General features: G+C 44.7%; 1 protein-coding gene across 3 annotated transcripts in view; it reads left to right on the forward strand.

Annotated features, from left to right (window-relative positions):
- RASSF3 (Ras association domain family member 3) overlaps positions 1–17,556 on the forward strand; it is a 175,802-nt gene that overhangs the window by 114,991 nt on the left and 43,255 nt on the right. Inside the window, exon 1 of one of the 3 annotated variants that reach the window (XM_075600343.1) lies at positions 6,046–6,504. The exons of the other annotated variants lie outside the window; for them this stretch is intronic. Within the exon in view, the coding sequence (XP_075456458.1) occupies positions 6,379–6,504 (126 nt within the window). The 5' untranslated portion in view covers positions 6,046–6,378. Of the gene's footprint in view, positions 1–6,045; positions 6,505–17,556 lie in introns of those variants that run through there. 3 annotated transcript variants of the gene reach the window in all.

The following is a 17,556-nucleotide window of genomic DNA, read 5'->3' on the forward strand; positions in this document are numbered from 1 at the left end:
GCCCATGCACCAGAAAGGGGGCTCCTCTGCCAGGACTACTTGCCTTCCACTGTCTTTGAATGCCCTCGCTGCTGGGTCTTTCCCGCAGGGTACTTGCTCCGACGCCGGTTGTGCGCCCACTCTGCAGTGTGCTCGACTTGGACTCTGACAACCGGGACAATTTTTTTTTTTATTTGCCACACTGCAGGAGTTTGAGGTGGCCTTTCTGTGGCGGCCAAGCGGGGAGTCCTGTGTGCGTGGGAAGTGTAGGAGCGGCAGCGCCCTCCGGCGCCCCTTTTATGTTGGTGCCCCAGGCAAGTGCCTGACCAGCTCGCTCCTTAATCCGGCCCTGTGTGTGAGGCACAGGGAGATACTGACCTGTCCAAGGTCACAAGGCAGCGCTTCAAAGTCAGTCAGTGAATTTACTCGTTGAGCCACTCTTAGCTAATTGTTGAAATGTAACCTAAAGTAATTTTATTATAGAAACATCCATCTTAACGTGTTTTTTTTCACCCCCTCCCTCCGACATCAGCTGTCACAGACATATGGAAGTACCATTTTACAGCGTCTTGAGTATCACCAGTGTTACTTGTACCATAGATTGAGAACGCCCTGCTCTTCATCTGCCTCACTCTTCTGTTCTATACTTTTGTTAAAACATTCCCCTTCAGCATCTGTTTTGCACCTCTCCCTCAAGAATATGTCATAACAAACATTTCTGAAGGCTGGGTCCCTGACATTGAGACAGCTGTGTATGTCTAGGCTGCTTTCTGATATAGAGCTGACAGTCTATGAAACGAAAGATGCGTTCTCCGACCGTCTGTGAAACCGGCTCACACGCCACAGTCTCTACAGTTCCACACGAACAATGCCTGACTAAAAATAAATAAAAGTAGCTTAGGTTCATCCAAAACATCATTGTTATGTCCAGATGTAGAAAGACTTACGGTCTCCGGAGCCGCGGCTGAGAGTAAAAAGCCGCGGCTCCGGAGCCCCTGTCTGCCGTGCTCGTGCGGAGGTGGTCCATGCTCAAAGATTGGACCCCCAGCAGTGAAAATCCTCCGGCGATGGGCGGCAGCGGTCACCCAGCTTGCCCTGGTACCAGGGACAGGAACTCATCTGAATCTGTAGCGTTAAAAGCAACAATTGTGCCGTTAAAGGGTTAATTAATGCCAGAAACTTAACAAATAACTCAGGGCTTAGCTGTTGAATTCCAATCATGAGTTGGGTAATGCAGCAGGGCGTGGCATGAGATGTGTGCAGGCGGATTTCTGTATGATGCTGCACAGAGTCATTGAGACAGTATCAGTTGATATATGTGTGTGTGTTTTTCGTTCCATGGTAGCTAACAAGCGGTTAACCCCTCCCCGGATGGGGGGGGGGGAGCTAAAAACTCAACCTGGAGGACCTGTTGGTGCCCCTGGAATGAATGGTTAGCCCCCTCTGGGAGAGAGAGGGGGAGGTAGGTAGAGGTTAACCACCTTGTTTGCCATAGGAGTTTGTAAGGCAAGTTATGTCTTACTCTTCTCTTTGGTATACAAGAGGGGTAGCTGGTGGAGGGGTAGGGTGTTTGGGTAGTGATTTACCTTTACATTGGTGGCCTGGGGCATCAAAGGGGTTAAATAATTTGCTGCCTTAGGCTTTTGTATTAAATCATATTGTGATATCTCCCAATGCCCCCCCCCCAACCCGCATCACAAGCAATGTTTAACACTTATTGTAATGGTAACATTTGTTACTGCACACTTGATGCCTTTTCATTCCTATATTAATTATTCTTAGTGAATATGGCGATACTTCATACATTTTAATCTAGGCCAGGAGTGGCCAACTCCAGTCCTCAAGGGCAACCAATAGGTCAGGTTTTAAGAATATCCCTGCTTCAGCACAGGTGGCTCAGGCAATGACTGCTGATGGAAGGATAGCCTGAAAACCTGACCTGTTGGTGGCCCTTGAGGCCTGGAGTTGGCCACCCCCTAATCTCTGCCTTAGTGCGGTGCATGACATACCTTTTTCCGTGACACCTTCAAAGTCCCCTCTCCCTCCATCTTGATCCTTTGACCGGGGGGACCAGGAGTTGAAGAACCATTTGGGTGATATGCATTCGGTCTCCAGGGTTGAAACAAAATCAAACAAATTCAGAAAAGGAAAGTGAAACGTTTGCTTTAAGGATAATGAAGCCAATTACACTGTTTGGTTGTTTACAAGGTGTATCTGAGACAAGTGGGCCTGCCAATTTCAAAAGGTGCCACTACTTACAACGAATCTAGTTCGTCCTCAGACCCAAAACAGCTAGCACAGTATATCATTACACGCCCAGCACAGTATATCATTACACACCCTTTGCCTTGTGCTGACCAGTCTGGTGAAATGGTGATACTGGGCAACAGTGCTTGATAAGCAACACACAAAATAGTTATCATATCATTAATTAGGGATGTTGTATTTTTAAACCCGTTTTCCTTGTTAAGAAGAAACATATGAAAATAGGCTTGTGTATGTTATTTCTCCACTGCACACCCATTATTGTGTAATGCAGCTTGTTTTGGAAACACAGTTCTAGATGTGTATCAGAGCAAGGCCAGTTTTACAGACGCACACACTATTGTACAGTAGCAGGTTAATCCTGTTTCTTCATGGTGCTAGCAGTGAGGTCATTGCATCCACAGATAAGCTGGATATTTGTCTTTTGAAGTGTTGTGTTGCTAGCACAAGCCTGAAAAATGCTAAACTGTCAAACTATTCAAGTCCAAAATATTGTGTCCGTCTGTCACTGCTTGTGTGCGTTTGTAAGTGTGACGGTGTGTCACTGGCAGTGTGTGCCTTTCTGTGTGTAAGGAATGGGACAATTCATCTCAGATGTTTTGCCGCAGGGCTTTTACGGCTTAGTTTTTTTAGGGTTAGGGATGAAGATTGGGGATTAACTTTTAGGGTTTAGGAATTAAAGTAAGGGTTAAGGTTAGGAATATTAGGGTTTTTAAGGGGGTTTAGGTTGCAGGTATCAGCATTACCCAAAATGGCCTGAAATCGGCCAGACTCCCTGGGTCATCTGCAGCAACTAACTGTCCTGGCTGTAACCGTGCCTCTCACTGTGTCATTACTATTTGTAAAGGCCTTTAATGCCACAGAGACCTGCAATACATTGTGGGCCTGTGTGGTAGGTAAAGGGGTTACCAGTGATCAGATGATTATTGTCCTGATGAAAAGTTCCAGTTAAGCATTTTGGAAATGTGGCAGCCTCAACGGGGCAGTTGGACATAGTAGGTAACCCCCCCCCGTAAACAATTTAATGTAATCCACAGATGTAATCACCTTAAACTAGCAGTTTTACTTATTTGCATCCTCTTACAAATTGATGTTTCCTTTTCCTCCATCTGCTGACTGTCCCTAGTTCCTTTTCATCCAGGGAGGAAGGGAGGAACTGCCCCTTTAACACAACAATATTAGATATATGAAGAACTCCAGTTGGTCTTTTAAATGTGCAATCCTGGTTTGTTTCAAACAGAACAACATTTTGAAAGCAACCTAACCATGTATTTGTCTTTCTTAAATGTAATCCTATTTAAAGCAATTGTTTGGCTGTGTTCATTGCTTTGCATATAAAGCAGAGGTTTCTTTTCATCTGTGCTCCTGAATGGGGTAGTGCTCGTCAATCAAGTATTTACTCCAGTGTTTTTCAACCAGGGTTCCTAGGAATCCTCGGGTTCCCCGGGCATCCCTAAAGGGTTCCCTGCAAATTTCTGGTCATTTGAAAATTGTATCAAATACAGAAGTATTTCCAATGGGTTGGGGGTTCCTCAGAATATCACTTAGATTGTAAGCTCTTCGGGGCAGGGATTTCCTTTCCTATTGTCTGATTTTCGCTGCACTTATTGTATTATTATAATTCCCTGTACTGTATTCTTTGTGAAGCGCTGAGTACACTTTTGGCGCTATATAAATAAAGACATACAATACAATACAATATTTCCTTACAAAAAAAAAAAAAAAAAAAAGGCACTGATTTACTCTATACTATAGCTTACTTTGCCTCTTTTCGAAAGAAATGCCACATACCGAGCCATTGCCTATGGAACACCGGTTTAACAGGCAGTGATATCACACAGAAGGGAGTAGCTAGAGAAAATCACCCAGCCCCCTTATGCCTCAGCTTATGTTTTACAAATGTACTTTAAAAAAAGGATTTAGAAATATTATACTTCTAGGTGTCTTAAGTTTTGTTAAACAAATTGAACTCCTTATTTTTGTCCTAAGAGGCACATTTAAGAGGTTATACCTTTTTAGACCAGGTGTTAAAGATTGCGCCACTTGTGCTGAAGCAGGGATATCCTGAAAACCTAACCTGTTGGTGGCTCTTAAGGACTGGAGTTGGCTACCCCTGCTTTAAACCAATCCACATTCCTCCAAGAATATGACTATTTGAACTTTGCAGCAGAGGGGGCAGGGAAGGACTATATCACTGGGGATGGCAGGGATCTGCCCTTGAGGCAGGGAGACAAAGGTCTGCCCTAATGACTTAGGCCGCGTCCATGGATAGTGCTTGCGGGCGCTCGGCACTGAGCCCCTACAGCCGCAATGAGAGCGGCTTTAGTAGGGGCTCGCCTACGCTACTGCAAGTGCGCGGAACCGTAGGTCTTAGGAAAATGTTACATTTTCCCGCTTGCCGGAGCGCAGGGCCGGTCACGTGAGCGGTTCGCCCAATGAGGGCGAACCAGCTCCGTGACATCACTGGCCCGCCTGCCGACACGCCCCCGACAAGCCCACGGACGGCGCGCTGTCTAAGGCCAGGGAAAGCACCCGCTTTCCCTCAGCACGCCAGCAATAACCATGGACGAGGCCTAAGGCCTCATCCAGGGTGGAAGCTGGCGCTCCAGCACTGCGCCCTGCTCGGCCGGGCAATTCCTGGCCGGCTAGGTGCGCGCGTCTGGGGCCGCGGCCACGACGTCACGGAGCTGGTTCGCCCTCATAGGGCAAACCGCTTGCGATCAGCAAAATCAATTTTGCTTGCTCAACAAGCAGCTGAGCGCCGAGCTGACGCACCCACCCGCGCGGGCCACGTGCATTGTCGCAACGTGTCTATCGTGAGCGTGCGCGCCCGTTCAGCGCCACCCTGGACAAGGCCTTAGTAAGGTTGTTCATAAGAAAAGCACTTAAAGGGGCAGTACCTCTTAGGACCAAAGTGAAGTAATGGTAGTGGCATGTTTAGGATATTAAATATACATTCTTAAAACCTATAAAATCAGACAACTGTGAGAATCTGTAAATATTTGTAAACTTAAAGCCTCCATAGTAACCAAATGCTTTGGGGTATTTTTTTTTTTTTTTTAAATCTTGTCGCTTTCATTATAAGACTTGTAGTAAGTGCTTGTATACACAGGCAAAGTTTTAATACACAGTTTTTTTCTGTTGATATTTTGTGTAATCTAATTGTGTTGCCATCATTAGGAAGACAGATAAATAGGAAGCTCAAGTACCTGATAAGATTAGAAAATGAGCTAAACATTTACTTTATGGGCGATTGAATCTTGCCACATGGATTGCAGTATGTTTATCAGTGTCTGGAAGTTGTGTGTGTGTGTTGCGCGCAATAATGTGAGACCACTCTGTATCCAACAGTGAAGGGCTGGATCTTGTGTAGTAGTGCGAGCAATATGCAACACTAGCAGTATGGGTTGCAGTTTGTGTAGCTGGGGCAGGACGTTGTACACAGCTGCACGAGACAGTAGTCGTTTCAGGAGTGTGTAACACTAGCACTGTATGGGTTGCAGCTTGTGTAGTAGTGTGAGGGGTGTGTATCACTAGCAGTGTGTATAAGTTGGTGTGTATAAGTTGGTTTGTGCAGTAGTGTGAGGGGTGTGTAACAGTAGCAGTCTGAGACAGCTCTTTATGCAGCACTACCAGCGTGTGATTGTGTAGTAGCACAGGGTGTGTAACACTAGCACTGTGTGTATGGGTTGCAGTATTGAGGCAGCTCTGTATGTAACAGAGTTAGCAGTTAGCACTGTGTGTGTACCTGGCCCGCAGTGCAGGGGGCCGGGCTGTGACTGGCAGGGGGAGGAGCTGGAGCCTGTAACTCTCAGCAGCAGCAGGAAATAAGTCCTCATCACACGGGGCAGACCCGGTCACTCACCCCGCGAGAAGCACGGGCGGCTTCACACACACCCACACCTCTCCGCAGACCCGGGCGGCACAGCAGCTGCACACAGGCACCCGTTCCTCGCTGCCTCCTGGACACAGCCGCCGGGCACCGGCACCGGCAGACACCGCTGCCTCCCGGGCGGGCACGCGTCCCAGCAGCCCGCGGGCTGCCATGTGAGGATTGCATTGCAGGGAGTTGCCCGGCCGGCCGGGTGGGTGAGCGGGGATTTCCTCGGGGCAGGACGGGGGTGTGAGGGGCAGATGACGTGGAGCAGCAGCATGAGCAGCGGATACAGCAGCCTGGAGGAGGACTCCGAGGAGTTTTACTTCACCGCCAGGACCTCCTTCTTCAAGAAGCCCCCGGGAAGGGCAATCCGAGGGCAGCATGTGAGTGCACGGAAATAATAACACCCTGACCTTTAGCAATGTATAACTTCTACCCCTGTGCTAGTGCTGCATGCACCTAGAAAGCGGGCCCAGGGAGTTAATCCACTCTGGCTCTGAATGGGTTAATTACACTGCCTGCTCAAAGTGCAATAATACTATCTATCTGTTGTATCCTCTGCACACCCCCTCCCCCTTCACTATTGAGTTACACTCATGTAAGCAGCGCTGTGCCTCCCACTCCTGCGCATTATTGATGAGTTTCTGACCCTGGCTCATGTGTAATGTCTCTGATCAGATGTGCAGAGGTAGATGTCTGTCAGGGACCCGCAAGCTCTGCACCCCCCAATGCTCTGCACCCCCCAATGCTCTGCACCCCCCAATGCTCTGCACCTATGTGTCTTGCACTGTTTCGACGTTTCATTAATACATAAAAATGTTGGGAGCTTTCCAATCCTTTTTTATTTATTTATTTATTTATTTATTGCACTGTTAATGAGTCGCACACAAGCAGTCGGTGCTATAAAAAGTTGCTACTGTTTGATGTTTTAGAAACTAAACCGGTTAAACCATTGGGTCAACCTTTGAGCTTTTTGGAATATATATATATTATATATATATTCCAATATACAAGCATGAAGTTGGAGACCGTTTTTAAAATGCCTTTTTTTTTTTCATTTATTTTTTTATAAACGATGAGGTCGAATGATAAAGTTGTAAAAGTAGTGGCATCGCATTTTCAAAACTAGTTCTACACGTAACTATTTCCACTCTAATCCTCCGTGACCCTTCCTGCCCTTCTAATCCATTGCACAGGACTAATTACATCTATTACACTGTCGGTAACATACAATGTCATATAAGCAGTATAGCGTGGCTCTCTATGTAACCCTCAAGCCTTGCTTCTAATCTCCTGCACTGGACGCTAACCTATTACACTATTAATGAGTTACCAGCATAGTGTCCCTACTGCTCCATCCCTTTGCTGTGCCCCACTTGTAATCCTATGCACACGTCAACCTCGTTGCTGATGTGTGCCCAGCCTCTCTCTATACAAGGCAACAGTAACTGCAGTACATAATAGCATGTATGCAGCTAAATGAGTGCTGAATGTCTTGATCCTTTTGGAGGGGATCATCATAACGTCTTAATGTTTAGGTCTGCTCCCAGTGCCCAGTGCCCTTTGTCAAAACACTTAAAAAATTTGTATAATTGTTGATCTAAGCTGCACGGTTTGATATGTGTGTTTGTGTGTATATAATATGTATGTAAAAATGTTCGCACCAGGAAACATCAAATAGAAACGTTTATTGGGGTTTATTAAGTGACGTATGTAGGTAGCTCCTTTTTTAATATGTTACACCTAGTAGCCAACACGCTGCACCCCCTATTTTACAGTTTCCTGTTTGAGCCTCAGAGGACTCTGCTTTTGCACTTCAGTGGTGTTTTGTCAACCTGGCAATAACGTGTAATAGGTTTTTCTAGCTGACACTGGATCACAAAACACTGCACTTCCATGGTGCAGATGAAGGTCCACACACAGTGGACACCCTCGGACCGTTTTGGTGTTGTGGTTTACTGTACATGGCTAGTTCTAAATTGGTTAGGATGACCAGCCCATTATTATTTATTATTATATAATTACGCTTTAGTTAAACTCTGGGAGAGTGAGAAAATAGTTTTACGTAATCTGTAGATCATGCATAGCATTGATTGCTGTTCACCTAAACTCAAGGCATGTTTAGCGTTTTTAACACTAGGTTTTGTGTATATCATGTTATTTTGAAATATTCATCCATTATACCTGATGGTAAACATGTATAACATCCAGTTTATAATATAATGTAATAAGTATTCACTATTTCCAAAATATGAAGCATTCTATTTGGAGAATAGACACGTCCAGTTTTTACTTTGCGTAAATGTTCCTAAACATTAAATGTTTCGGATTTTATATCTACACTAGCTCTGAAATGACGACTGATTTGGGCTGAGGGATTTTATTGTGAGTCAGGTTTATCTGCAAGTTGTGTGGGTGGAAACGCCATCCCATTAAAATGAAGACACTCCAGTGTATAGTATCATCGTGGATCACTTCTCTCCACAGCTACTCCTAATGTTAATGCCACAAACTCTGCCCTTTTGTGTATATCTTTGTATAGTCTGTTCCTCTGAAGCGGCTTCACATTTTATCAGCTAGAGCTACAGTGATTTTTGAGGGGTGAAGAAAGCAGTATTCTTGTAATTATCCTGTTTTGAAGCTGAACTCTTTAATTAGACGAAGCTTTGATGCTGTCAGAAGTGCATATTGGTAGTATAGTGAGTGCGCCTTCTCAGTTCATGGCTTTAAGGGATTTATCCAACACAGTAGTGCTCGGCTCCAGTACTCAAACCCACCCCTCAACAGGTCAGATTTTCAGGATATCCCTGCTTCAGTACAGGTGGCTCAGAGACGCAGTCTTCGACAGCCACCTGGGCTGAAGCTGGGATATCCTAAAAACCTTACCTGTTGGGAGGGGAGGGAGCTTGAGGACTAGAGTTGAGCACCCCTGATCTAACACATTTGTTAGATTAGGCTCCATTCCAGCCCCTTCCAAGCAGCTCACTGCTGTTTGAGGAGTTGTCAGTCGTCGGTGAGTTTGCTGCATGAAGACCAAGTACTAGATCATGCAGCCTCAAGCTCTTAGGACCGTGTACAGCCTGTCTGCTCCTGTGTGCTTTGCTCATAATCCACGTGACTACAAATGATACGGATAATGTCTCATTTTAATGCCAGTGATTATGGTTCTGAAAGCATTGATACTTTTTGTAGACATTGCTTCTATTTTAGTACGTCACTAGTCCGCTGATATGCATATTTTATTCGGTTGGTCCTTCAACAGCATCTGTGGGTTTCGTGAAGCAGATCAGCACCGGAGAACCCGACGTTTCAATGGGTGCCCTATGATGTGGCTACCATGTCATTAGGTGTGCTACGCCAGGGTCCAGATGAAGTAGTAGATCTGTCTTGGGATTTTTACTTGTTCACTAGGGCAGATCCTGTTCAAACGTGATCTAAACAGAAGTTTTTCTCACCAAAAACCATTGTACAGACAGTCCTTGTTTTACAACGAATGGCTTATCCAACGCTATGCAATGCATACCTATGTTTATTTTTACAACGCCAAAATGGCTTATCCAACGCTCTTACGACGCTTTGCAACGTTGTGTATATGTGTGTGTATATACACACACATACACAACGTTGCAAAGCGTCGTAAGATTATATTATATATATTATTTATTGTTAAATTACAGTATATACACTATATAATTTGTGTGTGCTGCATATCTTATTGCCTGCGTAAAATATTTGGTGTATTTTAGTGTTAAAAATGCCTCAGGAACGGAACCTTTCATTTTAACAGTGTTCCTATGGGAAAATGTGTTTCGCTATCCAACGCCATTTTGAGTAACGCATTGTCTGATAACAGAGGACTGCCTGTATACATCAAAATATGTCCACAATAGTGTGTGTGTGTGTGTGTGTGTTCGATCAGGATGACAAAGTTTAAGTAATGCCAAATCTGAACTAAAAAACTAGTTTAGGAGGGCTTGACGTGAAAGTAACCATTGTGTTTATAAGTCGTCAGGGAGGTTGCAAAATAATATGCCCGTAGAAATTTGAGCAATTTTGGTGGCATTTTTAATGTAGGGAAGATGTAGTCTGCTCACCCAAGCAACTGCATATGTCAATTAACGTCTACGGTGCCGAAGGTCCCAGTGACGTCAGAGTGCTGACAGACTCCTGCGTCATAGCGATCACATGATGTGGCTGATGCCCGGATGGTGGAAATGGAAGTAGGGGCCCCCACTTAAGTTTTGATCAAGCTAGGGCTTTGTTCAGGGGATATAAGCGCTTCCAATATTAAGTGTGCGGTTAAAAAGGAGCTCCCTAACTCGCATTGCAGGGTTTTTTATTTTTAAAGCAGAAGGCAGGATACTAACATTATATTCGTTAAACGCCTAGTTTTCTAGGGAGGAGATTGCCGCATTAACAGATTAATTGTTCATCCTGCGATTTAACCTATACCGTGCCAGATTAGCTCTGCAATTAATTGCAGGTTACTTCAGTATCAGGTTGTATAAGAACTCCAGATGTAATTAAAAGTGTAACATTTAATCCACTGTGTGTGTGTGTGTGTGTGTGTGTGTGTGTGTGTGTGTGTGTGTGTGTGTGTGTGTGTGTGTGTGTGTGTGTGTGTGTATATATATGTATGTATATATGTATATATATGTATGTATATATATATATATATATATATATATATGTATGTATGTATATATATATATATATATATATATATATATATATATATATATATATATATATATATTCTCTCTTAATCCTGTTGACAGATGTCGTCGTCGTTGACATTTTGGACACTAATAAAACTATTTTGTAGAAAAAAAACAATCAACAGATTGCTGCATCCTTCACTGACCGTTTGTGTTGAGTGATGCATAGAACTTTTATATTTTATGATACTTGCACACATCACTACAGGTAGCATATAGTGTGTGTGTGTGTATTATCTTTAGACTGTCTGTCTAACCTAAGAAGGGTCATTGGGGCTTTGCAGGGAGGGTTAATGACAGTATGGTGCCTGACAGCTGGAAGACGTATCATTTTTAAGGCTTTTGAACTCGATCACATTTTCCAGGCAGCAGATTTTCTAATGTACCCTAAGGGTGAAACTTATGTGCGAATGTAATGTTATGGTGAGACATTTCTCAGAGAGGCAATTCAGTGCAATACTTGAATTCATCTGGATCACTAGGTCTGGGCAAATTAATGTTTTAAAATAGTCCCTTTTTTCATAATGAAACACATCGCCTTTGTTCTTGATTCTGCTTCCTCTTCTGTTCTCTTTTGATTGCCTCTTATGGTTTTACCTCTGCTTTCTGTTTTACGAGCACAAGAATTAAAAGCAAGAGCTTTGCCAAAAAAGCACTCTTTGTAAAAGAAAACAGGAAAGCTCAAGAACAGTCATTCCATATTTTAAAACTTTGAAATAATCCAAACACGCACAACCTCTGCAAGCAGCTCAACACCCAAACCCACCCCACCATATATGTGTCAAAATGAGTGCTACTGGGATTGTGACTACGGTGTATACCTATATCAAGACAAAACAATGCTACATCCAATATGACAAATTAAGTTCAATACTTAATCTGTCTTCTCATAAGGGTCATTCAGTCAAATTCTTTGGCCAAAGCATTATAAGTGTGTAGCCACGCCAGGTATCCCTTTCTTACTGGTCCTAACACTACCTGCAAACGCTCTCTTCACCTTTCTAATGGAGGGAGAAATGTGTCAGCAGACTAGTCATTCACAGGTGCAAGCCCTGCTATTTAAAGTGAGGCTGCGTCCATAGAAGGACAAGCGGCCCTGAGCCGTGCGAACGCTCTGCGCTGAGCCGTGCGAACGCTCTGCGCTGAGCCGTGCGAACGCTCTGCGCTGAGCCGTGCGAACGCTCTGCGCTGAGCCGTGCGAACGCTCTGCGCTGATCCCCGGCATCCTCAATGAGGATGTCTTTAGAGGGGCTCACGCGAGCGTCCGCAGGCGTGCTGAGGAGTTGGATTTTTCAACCGACAGCCAAGCTGAAAACATCCAATCCGCGTGAAGCAGCGTCAACGTCACGGCGCCTTGACGTCAGTGCGTCGCGGTCTATTGGCTCAGCGACGTCACTGCCCCGCCTCCCCTTGCCTACCGATCGCACCTGCTGGCTCGCCTGCACGTGCAATATAATCGCGCAGGCGAGCCTCGCTCCCCCCCTCTATGGACGCAGCCTGAGATGAGTGATCTTAAAACCAGGGAGTAGGGGTGGGGGGGTGCAAATTTGAGATTGTGTATTTGCATATACATTACCAATAAAAAAACATGTATATGTGAACAAGGGATACTTCGGCTTCATCACTAGGGCCAGGGACCTCCTCATCAACCTGCTCCTGGCATTAGCCAAACTGGCTATTTATAAATCCAGGAAGCGGCATTTGGCTGGGGAGGTATCCCTTACCTGCCAGGCCTTATTCCGGGTGCTGGTGCGCTCCTGTATCCAAGCAGAGACACCCACGCTGCGGCCACTGGGCAGGTACCTGCGTTCACTTCCCAGTGGGCCTTAAGCGGGGTGCTCTGCTCGGTATCCCCCCCTTGGTTTTTGTTTTAAACTTCACATCCTCCTTTAGTGCACTTTATTTTCAGTTACAGGTGCACTTACATACTGGTTTTTGTTATATATTTGTTTTGAACCTTTTCTTTTCTGGTTGGTCCTAAATTACCAGCTAGATGCTGTATTCACTGATTAGCTGTCAAAGCCAGCCAATCAGTTATAAGGTTTCAAAATATATCTAAATAGAAAGGGTATCACAACGCTCGCTAATTGAATATAGTATTGGGTACATGGATTTGCCTATGTTGCCAAGATTGGCAGCTGGTGCTACCTATGTGCTCAAGATAATAACAATTGATCAACAAGAACACACATTTGAGTGGTGCACTCTCAGGCTTTTAATTGTCCAATTAAAATTGGACAATTGTCCAATTAAAAGTTAAGTTTTAAAAGCCTGAGAGTGCACCACTCAAATGTGCTTTCTTTTGGGGCAACAGTTATCTCTTTAACTGTTGTTCTTGTTGATAAATTATTCCAAATATCTGCTTCATCCCTGTGTCACATAACGTACATGAAACAGGTGCCCAATATTCTATAATAAACACTTCAATAAAAAGTCTAGAAAGAAATGTCACTGTGTATTAATAAAAAATAAATCCCACCCCCTACTCACGCCCCCCTCCTTACCTTGTCTTCGGCGTCAAATGACACCGTGGGGTCACGTTGCCATGGCAATGTGATGTTACATGACCCCACAGCGTTATTTGGCGCCACGTTTCCATGGCAACATGTTGCCCCACCCCCTCTCTGCATTTAATTTAGATGCCTTGGGGAAGAGCGCGGGGCCTCTGTAACCGCCGCGCCACTCCTGGAAAATCTTGCGCCCCCCAGTGCGCATCCCTGCCTTAAGGCAGCAGCGTTCGCAGCTACTGCAGTGTAGCACGCACTTTTAATGTTTCATGCTTTTGATTTTGCACTTTGGCCCTGCTCTATTGTAACTATGAGATCATCTTAATAAAAACACATTGGCTAGTGGGAAACGGGAAGTTACTTTAAAAAAAAAAAATGTTTTCTTTTTGCTCATGCTGGCAAATGGCCCATGTGTCGCTTCCATGTGTCACGTGTTCTTGTATGTTGAACAATAGACAGCCATTGCTTTGGGCTATATAAAAAGTGCAATTCCGCTTAGCCAAAAAAAATGATTTCTGTGAGTGAGTCTCTGTTGAAGCAAGTCTGAGTGTGTTATTCTTTGAAGTGCACTAGTGCCGATCGGTCACTACCGCCTGATTTGCACTATTGCAACCCTAACCCCCTAAAATCACTTGCAGAAAACCTTTATCGGTCTTTCTATAAGTTTCTGATATGGTGGGTAAAAATGTGACAGCCCCTCCACCGACCGTGCGCAGCAAATAAAAATAAAAATATCCCATGTGTGCACGTTTACACGTTCACGCGTCTGACAGGTCTGCAGCCCAGCTTCTCACCATTATCTCCTAACATACAATGCTTCCACTGCAGCCAGGGATTCTGGGAAATGACATCCTGGCACTGTGCTTATTTCCATGTCATTTCCCAGAATCCCTAGCAGCAGTGGAACATTGTATGCTACAAGAGATAATGTTAAAAAGCAGGGCTGCAGGCCTGTCTGAGACGTGAATGTGCTCACAAGTAATAATTTTATTGATATGATTAAAAAATAAATACAGTACACATACTTATCCTTGGCAGATGTGTGCGTAACGGTGTGTTTCTTGCTTTACAATTAAGGAAGGCTGGTTCTGTGACATGGAAGTTACAGAACCACCCTAATAATTGTGGTGAAAAGTACAGATCAGAAACTCCCAGCTCTTCCTCTTGTGGTTGTTTTTGATGTTTTCTGAAATCATTATTGAACTCTGCAGCGGTGTAGGATCCATTCACACACACCTGTCAATTCTCTCTCTTCCCTTTTAATTACCCTTCAGCTGCGGCCGGTTTTTAATTCCGTTTTTGCATCTGTCACTGGGCACATTAAACCTGTCAGTTTGGGGTGATCAGAACCCACTCTACACCCGAATGACAACAACATGCTGCACAGTGCAGCATATTCATTTTTTCAGGGAGGGATACAGTTTCTTTTAAAGCTTTTAACCCCACAGCTCTATCTTAATAGCCTGTATCATCCTCCAAATACAGAAACGGTTACCCTGGCCTTTAACCCTTTTGCTGTTGCCAACTCCTCTGGAAGCCAAACATTTGAAAGGCAGGGAGCAGAATCACTTGTACACGGAGGAGGAGGAGCTGCAGTAAGGAGTACATGGATAACGCGACGCAGAATGGTGTTGTATGTATTTTACAAGGAGTCCATATACTGAGCAGCACAGCAGTGTCCGTGTGCCAATACGTTTCTGTTTGCTTTGTATAAACTCATGCAATAATCACAGGGTCTTTCCCTGCTATGTTACAAAACGTGCTTGGACAGTTTTTGAAGCGTGCGACTGTGCAGAAGCCGTTGAAAGCCTGGCAGCTGTTTCCAAGCATGTCTAAGTTTCTGTGTAATATGGCACATTTTGGCGTTCACAAGAGCCTGAAGCCATCATCTTCTGACTGCTTTTTGAAATCGCATGCAAATGCAGCATTAAAAGCTGCAATCCCCCTCCAGAAGCCTCAGTTTAACTCCTGTTAGTATCATGGCCTCAGAGCATGTCACTTATTTGTGTTAAAATTCATGATGATCTTCAACTCTAGCTTTTGGTCATCTTTAAACTTCAGTGGGCTCTGGAGAGAGCTCCATTGTAACCTCTCCCGGTCACTTAATATTTCAAATACTTATCTCCTGAACAAAGAATCAGATTTAAAATAAAGCGTGCTGGAAATGGCAAGCAAAGATCTATTGAAGAAAGCAAAAAAACAAACTGCAAAAATGGTGATCGGCGTACGACTGCTTCTAATCGCTCTCCATTAAGGGGCACAAAGACTTCTCAGCTTGGGGGATCTGGCTGCTGGCTGGTGATGGTGCTCTACCCGCCGTACTACTTTTTTTTCTTGATATATACAATTTATTTTGAAAAATGTGCTGCCTCTGAATCCACTGTTTGGTGTAAAACGAAGCACAACATGCAAGCAATGTTTTGTATGCATTTTTACTGGTCTTTTTGTTCAGATGAGCAGAATCACTCTCACATATGATGGTTCTTGATGAGCTTACAAATATTTCTAACATTCAATGAAATGGAAAAAAAACAAAAAATCTCTCTCTCTCTCTCTCTCTCTCTCTCTCTCTCTCTCTCTCTCTCTCTCTCTCTCTCTCTCTCTCTCTCTCTCTCTCTCTCTCTCTCTCTCTCTCTCTCTCTCTCTCTCTCTCTCTCATATATTTCAGTAGGAGACAAACATTGGTGCTGAAATAACAAGGCAAGAAGATCATTGCATGTTGCAAGTACTGTGTTTCAGTGATTTGCTAAAGGTCAGACACTGCACCCGGGCTGGTTTGGTGCATACGTAGTAGGTGTGTCCCATTTGTGATGAGCTCTGAAGTATGGGAATGTTCATTATGCATGCGGCTCGCACCCTCCCCGGGTGCAGTACCTGACGTGAGCAGGGCAGTTACAGACCGTGTGCTTCTCTGCTCTGCACTTGTTTTGGCCGCCAAAGCTATTTTCCACTCCTACGCAGGAATGGGAGGGAGAGGAAATATATATGCTTCACCTTATCTGTTATTAAACTGGCAGCGTAGAGATGGGAACACATACACATGTAGTAATCCTTTCACTTCCAGATGGAGTACTCCTGGTCATCTAGAAAGCTGTGATAAACTGCCCCAAATGGCCCAACTCTACCATGCAGTATAGAACAGGGATAGTTCTGGGCTCTTTCGAGGCGATTGCAGAGTTTCTCACGTCAGAGTTATGCAGCAGTTGTTCAAGCGATGCTCTATTTATAGTAGCAATCCAAGCGGGCTCTTTTTTTAAATAGAGTTGAAACGGGGTCTCTGGAGCTGAACCCCATTAATTTCAGCTCCTGAGACCCCCTGCTCAGCGAGATACTTGCCTCCGAACGGGGTCCCGGTAGCTCGACCAAGTTTAAAGTTCCCGCGTCACGTGGGCCAGTTGGAAGCCACATCATTTGACGTCACGGCTTCAATTTGCCCGCAGGACCCTGGAGCGTTGAAACGCTGCCATTATACGAACCCCAGCTAGCAAGCCATAACAGCTAGGGTACCCCTTACTGAGCTAAGCATCTCCGGAAGCAGGGGGTCCCCAGAGCTGAAATGTAATGGGCTTACACTCCATAGACCCCGTGCTTCAATCCTATGTAAAAAAAATAATTCGATTTGTTAGCTCTTCGGAGCAGGGACTCCTTTTCCTAAATGTTACTTTTTATGTCTGAAGCACTTCTTCCCATTATGTGTTATTTATAGGGTGTATTACTGCTGTGAAGGGCTATGTACATTAAAGGCGCTATATAAATAAAGATATACATACAAAATTTCAAAAGGGGGCGGGGGTAAACGGTCTGCTTAGATTGCAGCTTTAGGCCGCGTTTATAGTTGGTGCGACTGTGCGCGTTGCGAACAAGAGACCTCTTCTCTGAGGCCGCCCCTAGTGCGCGCGAGCGATGCAGAGCGACTGCGCGGCAGATTTTTGAAAAGACAAATGATTTTTTGTCTTTTCGCGCGACGGCCGCGTCACACGAGTGGTTTAGCCAATGAGGCCGAACCAACCTTGTGACGCTTCCCATCGCCACAGACCTCAGTGCAGGGATCACTCGAGCGATGGATGTGCGCGGCACCATGCGCTCCGTCGCGAGCGCCCACTATGAACAACCCCTTAAAGAGAAAACAACAAAACATTGCAGTTGTTGCTTTAATGTATTTAGCGCTTGAGTATAGGGCAGTTAATGTTTGCGCAGATCTGGAAGCGTA

Source organism: Ascaphus truei, chromosome 5, assembly GCF_040206685.1.
Source record: "Ascaphus truei isolate aAscTru1 chromosome 5, aAscTru1.hap1, whole genome shotgun sequence".
In the NCBI taxonomy this organism is placed as follows: domain Eukaryota; kingdom Metazoa; phylum Chordata; class Amphibia; order Anura; family Ascaphidae; genus Ascaphus; species Ascaphus truei.